At 39.3% G+C, this 11,703-nt stretch overlaps 1 protein-coding gene across 1 annotated transcript; it reads right to left on the bottom strand.

Annotated features, from left to right (window-relative positions):
- Window positions 1-395: 395 nt before the first annotated feature.
- Window positions 396-11,366, bottom strand: tmc7 (transmembrane channel like 7). Its single transcript, XM_074628929.1, has 16 exons — window positions 11,204-11,366; window positions 9,300-9,564; window positions 8,924-9,072; window positions 8,596-8,751; window positions 8,423-8,508; window positions 7,350-7,495; window positions 7,127-7,274; window positions 6,000-6,182; window positions 5,588-5,733; window positions 4,469-4,583; window positions 3,941-4,038; window positions 3,138-3,321; window positions 2,912-3,042; window positions 2,510-2,665; window positions 2,329-2,407; window positions 396-1,554 (listed from the first exon to the last, which is right to left on the bottom strand). Exons 1-16 carry the CDS (start codon window positions 11,217-11,219, stop codon window positions 1,363-1,365), a joined length of 2,250 nt encoding a protein of 749 aa, XP_074485030.1. The 5' UTR covers window positions 11,220-11,366; the 3' UTR covers window positions 396-1,362.
- Window positions 11,367-11,703: the final 337 nt, after the last annotated feature.

Genomic DNA, 11,703 nt, shown 5'->3' on the forward strand with positions numbered 1-11,703 from the left:
ACCACACCAAAATAAAGCAAGGTAGGCTGATGGTTCTAAGGATTTATCAGTAGTTTTGGAAAGCATACTGAATATTAATAAAACAATTTAGGACAATCCCCAAACATGTGAATTTGAGTGGCCTTGTTCTGCTTGCAACGGTCACACATTGGGTCTATATCCGATGTGAATTGGAATAGTCTTTAACTTTGGTCCAGTGCAGTCGGTGGGAAATTTTAAACTGCATAACAGTATGTTTCATATGGAAGATGAATATACTCCCCATATCATGTTTGACCAGATGGTGTCTGAAATGTCTCTATGTACTGTATGTATATGTCACCTATCTTGGCAGTGTAGGGAATTGAGTGATATTTGAAGACTGCAAATTTGTAAGTAACTGAAAAAACAAAGACTGTTTGACAAATTTCAATATTTATTTATTTTCCAGTCACCACAGTCATATAATATGCATCAAAATAAAGTTAAACAGCATTTATTTCCAATATCTGACGTAACATTATTTTTTTAGTACCAACAACATATTAGCTACCAACACCCACCATCCAAAAGTTATATTAATTACAAAAACTGTCAGTTTTGAGTGGCCTTTTTTGGTTTCAATCTTCTGAAAAAAAGAAATTTAATTTGAATCCATCAATTTGTATATTTCAGGATACAAGGATACAGAGAGGTATCGGCAGAGTTGGATTATTCTTTTTTCCATCGATTGTATTTAAATGACTTATACTCAAAATCTTAACTTATACTGGAAATCAAGTGTATTTGATGTAGATTCTATATGTAGTATTGGGGAATCCATATAAAATCTTTTTAAAAAACAGTCACATTAATGATAAAATGAACATGATTACAGTTTAGTGTTTTGAAATGAATCAGTTCTTTGCATTATTATCTAGCCTCAGTTATTAATAATGATAAATGCTAAAAACACACAATGAACACACTGTTATGTCATCACAAAAGTTATAAAAGTAAGAAAACGGTAGTGTTGATACATTTAAAGTGCATAAAATTCAGAAAGGTTTTTCATACTCCAGTGGTTATAGTAATTCAAGTCCTTCTCAGAAGGAAAAGGTGACGGTACATATAACAGGGAAAGACACCGCAAAAACACGTGACAAGCCATGATCATTCTGGTTTAAAAATACTTGAACATTGTGGCCTCATAATAGTTTTATAATAATCAGATTGTCAACAAAAGAACACTGAAAAGACACAACACATTAATGTAAGCAGGTCCATGGAAGCTCCCAAATCGTACTGTTTTCAACATATAAAAAGGAGATTGAAGACATGATTTTCATCTCCAGTCCGTCTGTCCAGTCTCTGATTTTTGGTCTGTAATATAAGGGCATTGCCTCACACATGTGTGAAGGAGTCCGGAGGGGAGTGTGCCAGGAACACACCTTCATTGAAATTGTTGGAGAAGCTGGTGTGGTAGCTGGGGCTGCTTCGGCTGCTTCGGCTGCTGCGGGGCTGGGATTTGGACACAGCTGAGAGCCTCTGGGCCTGGCACAGCTTTTGGATCAGGAAACGCTTGTCACGGCCGTCCTGGGAAACAAAATGATGATCAAGCACAGTCAGTGTATAATTAAGAAAAGAGATAAGAACAGAAAAATTGTAGGGCAGTCAAAGTTAACGCGATAATAACGCGTTAACACAAATTCGCTTTAACGCCACTGATTTCTTTAACGTATTAATGCCACTTGTGATTTCTAGGTTGTAGCGGGCTCAGTTTTAAAGCTAGAGTAAAGATAATGGCATCATATGAATGTCTAGTTTGTCGAGAAGGAGGCTAAATAACGCTCCAAGCTTGCGCTAAATTTTGGCAAGGAAAAACTGGCATGGCCATTTTCAAAGTGGTCCCTTGACCTCTGACCTCAAGATACAATTCTCTCCTTCACAGACATGCCCACTTTATGATAATCACATGCAGTTTGGGGCAAGTCATGGTCAAGTCAGCACACTGACACACTGACAGCTGTTGTTGCCTGTTGGACTTGAGTTTGCCACGTTATGATTTGAGCATATTTTCTATGCTAAATGCAGTACCTGTGAGGGTTCCTGGACAATATGTGTCATTGTTTTGTGTTGTTAATTGATTTCCAATAATAAATATAGCCATATATTGCATAAAGCAGCATATTTGTCCACTCCCATGTTGATAAGAGTATTAAATTCTTGACAAATCTCTCGTTAAGGTACATTTTGAACAGATAAAAGTTGATTATTTTGAGATTAAATGTAATTAAATATTTTAAGCGATTGACAGCCCTAAAAATGTTGAAACAGACTTGACGAGACTTGGTTTTTGAGTAAACCTACCATGGCTAGCTGCTCCCTTAGTTGGTTAATGACTCTCTTGTGAGCTCCAGCTAGTGCGATCACATAAAACATGGCCAAGCTGCAGGGGAAAATGAAAGTGTTCAAAATTACAACCGCAGAGAGAAAAGACCACTTTGTTACCAACAGTTCAAATGCTGAAAAACCTGACGGAAACACGTACCATGTGACAACAAAGAAGGAGACAGCGAAGGCCTCTGATGAGAGAGCGAAGAGGAATTTTTTGATTCCGTGGGGTAACTTGGATACTGTAGCTGGCAGCACCTCCCAGGAGGTGTTGTAATTAACAAATGGTCCACAGGCCTGTGAAGAGTTTATTCTGTGCAACAAGAGATGAGTGAATGAGTATATATATGCCAGGAGAAACATGCAAGCTGTAGCAATGAGCGGTGCTACATTTATTTAGTTGGTAAAATGCAGAAGGCAGAAATGTCAAATATCCTGTCTCCATGTATATTCAACAAATATATTGACACGATATTACCCAATAGAGCTCAACCGTGACCCCCCAGCTCTACAGACTGAAGTTAAAACCTAACATGGTCATCGACAGTGCATTACTCACTGTGCCACACTAAACGTGACAGGCAGACAGGCCAGAGCCAGGCCTATCAGCAGCACAACCAGGAAGAAGAAGTTAGAGCTGGACGCTCGGAACGGACGTGTGGCTGGACGGCAGTTGTTTATCAATGAGACCTGCAAATAAGGAGCACAAAAGAACATCATAAACTTCGACAACATCTGATTTTGACTCATGTAAACAAAAAAAGAAACATGTAAGAAAAAATCACCTTTTTGATATAGAAGATAAAGAAGTATTTAATAGTGCAGATGGCAGGCAGCATCGGGCTGTAGAACGTGCCGATCCAGCAGATGGTTTGACCGTAGACGATCTCTAGCACATTCTGAGGGATAGCAAACTCCTGCTGGCCCCACCACTTAGCCAGGCCACAGTCACAGTGATTCACTATCAGCCTGAGAAGTGCAGAGTAACACAAGGACACTGTTACAAATGACTAAAGAACAAAGGGTGAGAAACATTTCCACCTAATAGTATCACCAGAGGAAAGGAAAGAAAATGTACTGGATTGCAACAGAATAAAAAACATAAACTTGAGCAAGGCTTAAAAAAATACTGAAAATACTGTAGAATATGTCAACGGTCATACAGAGACAGAATACTTTATAAAATTAAAGGAGCACTGTGTAGGATCTGTCAGCATCTAGTGGTGAGGTTGCAGATTGCAACCAACTGAAACTTCTACCGTGTGCCAAAAGTGTAGGAGAACTACGGTGGCCAACGGGAAAACATGAATGACCCTCTTGAGAGCCAGTAATGTGCGAATAAAACTATGCGAAGAATTTGCGATTAAGTATGGACATTCATGCGTTTAATCGCAATTAAATATTTTAATCGACTGACAGCCCTAAATATTTTATTCCATTTCTGCCAATACATCCCACTAAATGCTACACACTGTTCCTAAAATGTCAAAGCCTCTTGAAATGTTTAAGATGATCACATTTTGTCCATAAAACTAGACTAATAAAAGGTTGAAGTTTTTTTTTTGACTTAGGTAAGATGAGGACTTACCTTCTGGGAAACTCCACAAAGATGGTGACTGCAACAATGATGATGAAGTCAAAGATGGTGAGTTTGAACATCTCCTGGCCCACACGGGTCTCCCAACACTGTGGACAACAACAAAGAGGTAGACAGAGGCACACATAAAAAGCACTTTGAATATATCATCGTAAGATTTGAGGGAAGTATTTCTGAGACTCATCCCAGGAGCAGTTCCACCTTGTGGAAGAAGAATGGATTTAATACTGAAAACCCGAATGAGTGAGAAAGGACTGAACAAATGTGGTGCTCACTTACCAGTGAAGGGCATTTTTATCAAGACTAAAACATTTTATAATCTAATGTAAATGATGACTAACATTCTAAAATTAAACCTTATTAGCTTTGCAACCTCTTAGATAGTTTCAGGAAATCATCAAGCAGCGAGCTACAGGTATGCATGTTGACATGGAGATAAAGGCTGGTTTGATGCTGGCACCTGTGTATTATTACAAGGAATCATTGTATAATGTGTTGGAACGCAGGGAAATGACTTACAGAGTAAAGCAAATGGTTATAACCACAGATGCAGGGCTCATTTTCACATTTGGTGATCTGAGACCAGAGAGAGAAGAGCAAAACCCCAATACTGGTCAACCGCATGAAGACACACCTGCGAGGAAAGGAGGGAGAAAGGAAAAAGAAAAGAGAAAGAAAGACAGAAAATTAGAACATTCAGCCATGTAGTGTTACTGGTATTACAGCAGGTGTTTCACAATAGAAACATGTCCACACCACAGACTGCATATAAAGATGGACGACATGACATTGATCTCCCTCTGGTGGTTGGCTGCAGTATAGGCAATAAATCCCACCCCCTCCATGTTAGCGAATGGGACCCATATAAGTACGCATCATGATTGACAGCTGTGATTGACAGCTGCTCTGAGTGAAGTAGTCGCGCAGCCAGAGGCTCAGGGAATTGTACGAGTTAGGAGATATAACTTTAACTTTTCATAACGAGTCTGTGTAATAGAACATGTGTCAATTTGATCATAAATATTGTTATAGAGATATTATGGTTAGTTGTTGTGTCTTTCTAGCCAACAGCTACTGTGGTGCTAACATAGCAGCTACGTGAGTCACACTAACAAGCTGCTATATATACTTTAACACATCTTAGTCATGACTGTATGTATTAAGCCTCCTTTTTGCATCATTGTTAATTGGCAAATGTGCCATTTTTCCTGATAGCGTTTGTCTACTAATGCAATTTTTCAAGTAAATATCACCGTTAACCCTCTGAGACTCGCGATCCTGACTGACTTAATTGTCTCTCAGTTAAGGCCATCATAAACTATACTGTACTTCTATCACAATATTCTAAGCCTTCTTATGTACTTTTGCAATTTATTTTAAATAATTAATAAATTACTTCATGTTTATTTTGGATTTATGACTAGAACTTGACACACAGTGCTGAGCTGCATCTCAAATTAATCTTCAGGCAGCTTCAGCTTCCTGGTGATGTACATCACTTCTATGTGACATTATACCTGCTTTTTCCCCCTAAAGACCCCCTGTACCCCCCCTAAAAAAGACAAAAACTGGTCTATTGTGGGAGAGGGTTAAGAGAAAGGATGAGGAAGAGGTTAGTGAATTCCAAGTCCACTGTACCTCATGAGAGTGAAGCGAATCTCGAAGGCAGGCGAGTAGTCCTCATAATTGATGATAACGGAGAAGAGGAGGGGGGTGATAAAGTTGGCCAAGGTGATGACAATTGAGGGTAGATACTCGTAGATGAGATCCACGATGAAATTCTCCTGTAACCGAGGAAAAAGAGATATCTGTTTAAAGGTCTAAATTTAATAAACGTTTTCCCCTAGGGATATTAAAGAGTCAGGAGCTCAATTTTATAAAATGCTTTACAGAACAAAAAAAAAAAGAGAAAATCATAGGTGATCACTCAAACAAAATCTGGTTTCAAGTTTGAATGAAGTTTCTAGTAGCGGCAATCAGTTACTTGGACAGAAGGATAATAATAAAAGACCGAAGTGGAGGTCAAAGGACATCAGCAACATTTCATTACCTTTATCTTATTCATCTGTACTTTCTGGGAGAAGATGGTGGCTAAATAAATGCTGTAGAAGCAACCAGCCAGAACGCCGATAACAAAAAGGTTGAGAATGAGGCGGATGAGGTAAATCCGGCACCTCTCTTTGCGGGTGCGATCTGCTATTTTCTGTTTGATCCTCTCTTCCTCCAAATCTGTCTGGGGATAGAAGAACGTGCAATTTTAGAACGAGGCAGGCAAACATTCAACAGATTAAACATTTGCAACAAACAACTCAGTTCTGAGGGAAAACCACATCAAATGAAAAGAGCTTTTTGAAAAGCTCTAAAACAAAATAAAGCATCCTGAAGAAAAGTGAGAGGTAGAAATCTTAGTTATATTTCTTTGATATTACATGTATCTTTAGGCTACATCCACACTAATATGCCATCTCCGTCCAGATGAGCGTTTTAGGGCCGTTTCAGAATTGATCTCCGTCCATACTACCACGCCTGAAAACGCATATCACATGACCATTCACATACACTGGGCATGCGCGTGCTGGTGTAAACAGGAAGCAGCGCTGGACATGGGAATTGATGTAAAGTGCTTGAATAATAGCTTGCCTCCTGTGCATGTAGGCAGTAGTAACATTATTAAAATGCGGTATTTAACTGCACAACAGCTGCTAGCAGAGACAACAAGGTCAGCAACGCTTGTAACTTGTTATCCATGTTGAAATGAACCACTGCTGGTCGATGTCTTTTGTTTTCTTACGGAAAAGGTTCACGTGATGGGGCGTGATGAATCATGACTGATAAGACCCAATCAAGAAGTGAACGTGGGTGTTTGCGTCATCGTTTTCACAGGACTCCATTTCTGTCTCCAGACTAAAACGCAACCCCAGAGTTTTCAAACTAAAACGGGGTCAGCAGCGTTTTCAAACATCTCGAAAGCAGCGGAGTAGTGTGGACGCTAGGCATAAACCTAGCAAAAGTTATGCATTTTAAAACAAAAATGTATTAGTGTGGATGCAGCCTAATCCTTTTCCAACACTATGCTTCTATTTAGGTTTACATTGACCTTCCTGAATCTTATCTTTTGGCTCCTGCTAAATTCCGCCCTATAAAACACATCGTGTTCAACAGGAATGATCAACTAACCCTGAGCTCATAGAGCAAACTGCTTCTCTTCAGCCTCACGGCGTTCTCGTTGGTGATGCAGAAGTCCCAGCCTGCAAAAATCTTGTTGCAAAAGCTCTGAAAGCGATCCTCATCCTGAACCAGGTTACGTTTGAATCCCGTGGCAGACCTTGAAGAAAAGTTATTCAAAGTGAGCGACATTTTCAGAAGTTAAACTGAAGTAAAATGTTTGTCTTTTCAGTACCTTTTAACAATCCAGATGAGACTGAGGAACAGGTAGGCTATTGTGACCAGCAGGTAGGCCAGCGGCAAATTGTAAGTGGTCTTGGAAAAGTGTATTTTGTCCACCTTGTAGTAGCCGTAGAAAAGATAGGTTTGTTCCAGAAAGCCCTGCAGGTTAGGAACAAAAGGTGAGTGAAGTAACGAAATGCAATATTTATTTTTCTTCCACGGACTATAAAAGGGTCATTTTTCAACCTGGACCCTATTTCCCCAGGTTTTTGTGTTTATGTGACTAATGGGGACAACACTTGAAAAACACTAAAAATGGTCCAGTATTGAGGGAGAACGCTGTAACCGGCAGCCGCGAAAACGAGCTGCGAGGGAAAGTGAGCAGCATCAACCACTGACAGGCTCAGATTGTTATTATACAGTAAGTGTCTGACAACATTATGGAAAGACCCCACAGAGAAATAAAACCTTTTTCTTACCTTTTGCTTGATCAGGTCTGTTTGTTATTGTGTCCGAGTCCCTCTCAAGGAGAAGTCTTTTTGTGAAATCTGAATATCTGTATACTCTGGCTCAAATAAATACAGGCGGTCATCGAATTCAAAGACCTCATCCACATCACCGAAATCATCTAAATATTCAGCCGTGACATTGAAAATCTTTTAGGTAACACTAAGCTACGCTTTCTGTACTCCAACACAACAAACTCTGCCCAGCTGGCACTCATGTCTCCACCACGGATGTATCCTACTATTCCACCGTTGTCTTCCGGCAACACGTCACCTCGCCAGATTTCACAACGAGACTTCTCCTTGAGCGGGATTCTTCCCATAATGTCAGACACTTATAATAACAACCAGAGCCTGTCATGGCAAAAACAAGCACTTTTAGTGGACGTAAATGTTGGTGCCAGCTTGCCCCTATAGCACCATGTTGCAACCCGTGAGCAGCTGCCGTCTACAGCGCTCTCCCTCAATACTGGACCTATTTCAGAAATTGTTAGTCAGTTAGACACAAAAACATGGAAAAATAGGGTCCGAGTTGAAAAATACCAAAGTTACCCTTTAAATGTGAAGTGCAAATACTTACTCCACCAGACAGCAGATCTGTAATGTGCTCATGAAAGATGACCAGACCTCGCCGGGCGCTGCTGGGATACACCTTGCACACACTTCCTGTAGTAAAACACAGGGGAGTAGAAGCTCAAGACTATTCTATGCCGAGTTTATGCGCAAGGTTGAAACAAACAAGCGTCCTCTCACCGTCGTTCTGGTTGTAGGTGATATTCCCTGAAGCGTTGGGGGCTATGATGATGGGCAACATGACGAAGCTGAACATGAGCACAAAGATGATCAAGTTGAGCATGACCAGGAAGCGCAGGAAGGAGAAGTAAGACAGGATCCCTGTGCCAAACATCCCTATTGAGTGTGAAGGAGAAGAGATGGAGAAATTCATTTTGGGACAACAAAACCACAACTGGTGCACTTTCTGTTCGAGCAAAAGTATATTTACTCATGTCGGTCATCCGGAGTAGAAATCAATAAATGCCTCTGAGGCTAAGGACAGTCCATCTCATTTTTCATCTCTCACCTTCTATCAGGTGGATGTCTCCCCTCCAGAGCTTCAGGGAGCTCAGCCATTCATGGGCGTCATCCCTCAGCCTCCTCAGATGCCTGCGGGTGCTTTGCCTCAGCTGTCTCAAACCGCTGAGCTCTTGATCCTCCTCCAAGCGTTGTGTTCTAGTGGTCAAACACATCGTTTACTGTATGTATTACTATATATGATACCTTTTAAACATAGCCAACAATAAAAACATATATAGGGAATGGGAATGTGACGTCACCGACAGCAACTCTGCCATTTTTTAGAGGATAGAGGGTAATATAAGAGCACCATCCATTTTCGAACAGATCATTTTAACATCTTTTCTTCAAGAGGGTGGTAAGGATAATAGTGTCTTTCCTACCTGTCTCTGCGTTTCTCGGCTATGGTCTTGGCTAGTTCCCTGATGGGTCTCTCATCCGTCTGACTCTTCTGTTTCTCCTCATGTCTGCTGACTGTGCTCACGCCCCATTTGCTAACACCAGAGGAGCCAAGTCGCGTTCTGGAGCTGCTCCGTCGTTTGGTGCCACCAGTCGACGACTTCCTGCGGTACAGCAGGGACTGGTAGCTGGGGAGCTGGTCCAACAGTGGGTTGCTGTTGACTCTTCCACTATGATCAGTGAAGAAAACTAGAGAATGGGAATATACATGATTAGATCTTACAGAGGTAATATATTTGATAATGTGGTGCTCAAGGCTCTAGGTTACAATAATGGTTAAAACTGACAAACTGTGAAATGTAATCATTTTTCACCACTGGACTGAAGTGAATTATAAATGTAGTGACATGCTGATATTGTTCCAAGACAGAGAATTGAACAAGAAAAAAAACACGGTAACACTTCACTATAACCATCATTTATAACAGGCAAATTAATAGTTAATTAAACTTTGTGAAGTTATTTTACTGTTCACAAACAACTAAATGATAATTAATGTTTACTAATTATTAGTAATGCTAGAATTTGTTATTTTAACAGTTTATTGTTTCACACATTACAACATTTTAAATACTATAAGTAGCATTTTATATAACATATAAATATACATAACATATATATATATATATATATATGTTATTTAAAATGCTACTTATAGTATTTGTTCATGATTAAGATATTACTAACATATAAACATTGTTTGGATGTTATTATAAAGCTGCAACTGATGATTATAATACCTTGTTAAATGGTTAATAAATACTCTGTAAAACAATCCAATGACATTATTTAGATAGATTGATAATAATTTGTCAATGGTTAATAATTGGTTTCTGGTCCATCTAAATCTTAATATAGTATATGAAATGTTATAATGTGTGCAACAATGAACTGTTAATAAATATTTTACTAATGTAATCAGAGTGTAATTGTTATTGTCTCATATCAGCTATGATACAATATAGAATTTATATATTATTATTTCATATTACACATACTAATAACAGAATTTATAACATTATTCATAATTTGTAAACATTATTAATTATATTATTATTTCATTGTTTAACAGTAAAATAACTATTAACTAGGTTTAATTAACTATTCATTTACCATTTATAAATGATACTACTACTTTTGCCTGCCATAAGTGACTTTCCCAATAAAGACAGTAATGAATACAACAAGATGTAACATGTTGGGAGGTAGTTTGATGACTCTTCTCTCAACCAAGTTTAGATTGTATCCACATATTGTATTATCTCCAGTGGGACTGGATATATCTGAGGTAATCAGTGTAGTGAAGGCTGGACAAAAGGACTGCCTCTTAGTTTGACTGTAAGAAGAAGACATTTCACAATGTTTAAAATAACAGAGGTTCACAGATACAAAGGATTGTTTTAGTACTAGTTCACCAGCCATCCTCACATCAGACAGAGAAGCTTATACCTACTAGAAAGCATGAATAAGAGTAATGAAACCATTACTAAGTCAAGGTGCAACACTGACTATGTTTGTTTATCCAGCATCAGACAATGGCTAACCAAACTGCAGACTCAGCAAGTAAAACCGCAAACAGTGAGTTTCGAGACGGTAAAGAGACTAAGACGAAGCCAAACAAACTCCTTCAACGCTGTAACTTGTGCGCTTCCAAAGAAAGACCCTTCATCAAATGATTAACCAGCAGGTCAGAGTTGTTAGTCGGTTGTTCGAGGCTCTCTAGTCTGAGTTTGAGGCATTAGCATTACTAGCTGGTGAGCTAACGCTGCGGTAAGTTTGACACGTTTTAAGCCTCTAACAGAAGTACCACGCTGACATCAAAGTTTACCTGAGTCGACTTCCATCGTTGCCCTTATTGAATAGAATAAAGACAGCTAGTTATCGGATAATATGAGCTGATGATGAAGCCAGCAGACTCCGTCCACTGTGGGTTTAGTCTCTCCGCTGTCAGGAAGACAACACAGCCTGTCCTCTCCCAGAGACAACTTCCTGTCCTGATGTGGATTCAGGAGCGGCTCAGACATCACATCACATCGCATCACTGGATCACAGCTTTATCTCGCTTTATTCTACCTTATTGTAACAGTATGTAACAGTTACTACGGAAAAGTACGACAGAGTATTAGGGACACATTGAGGGGTAAAAATATTTGAGATTTTATTATGAGAATAAAGTCCTAACTTTCCGAGAAAAAAGTCGCAATATTACGAGAAAAAAGTCTTAATATTACCAGAATAAAGTGATAACTTTCCGAGAAAAAAGTCATAATATTACGAGAAAAAAGTCGTAATATCTCTTTGGATTCTTCGCTCAAGCTCCGCTCAAAC

Source organism: Sebastes fasciatus, chromosome 3 (genome assembly GCF_043250625.1).
Source record: "Sebastes fasciatus isolate fSebFas1 chromosome 3, fSebFas1.pri, whole genome shotgun sequence".
In the NCBI taxonomy this organism is placed as follows: domain Eukaryota; kingdom Metazoa; phylum Chordata; class Actinopteri; order Perciformes; family Sebastidae; genus Sebastes; species Sebastes fasciatus.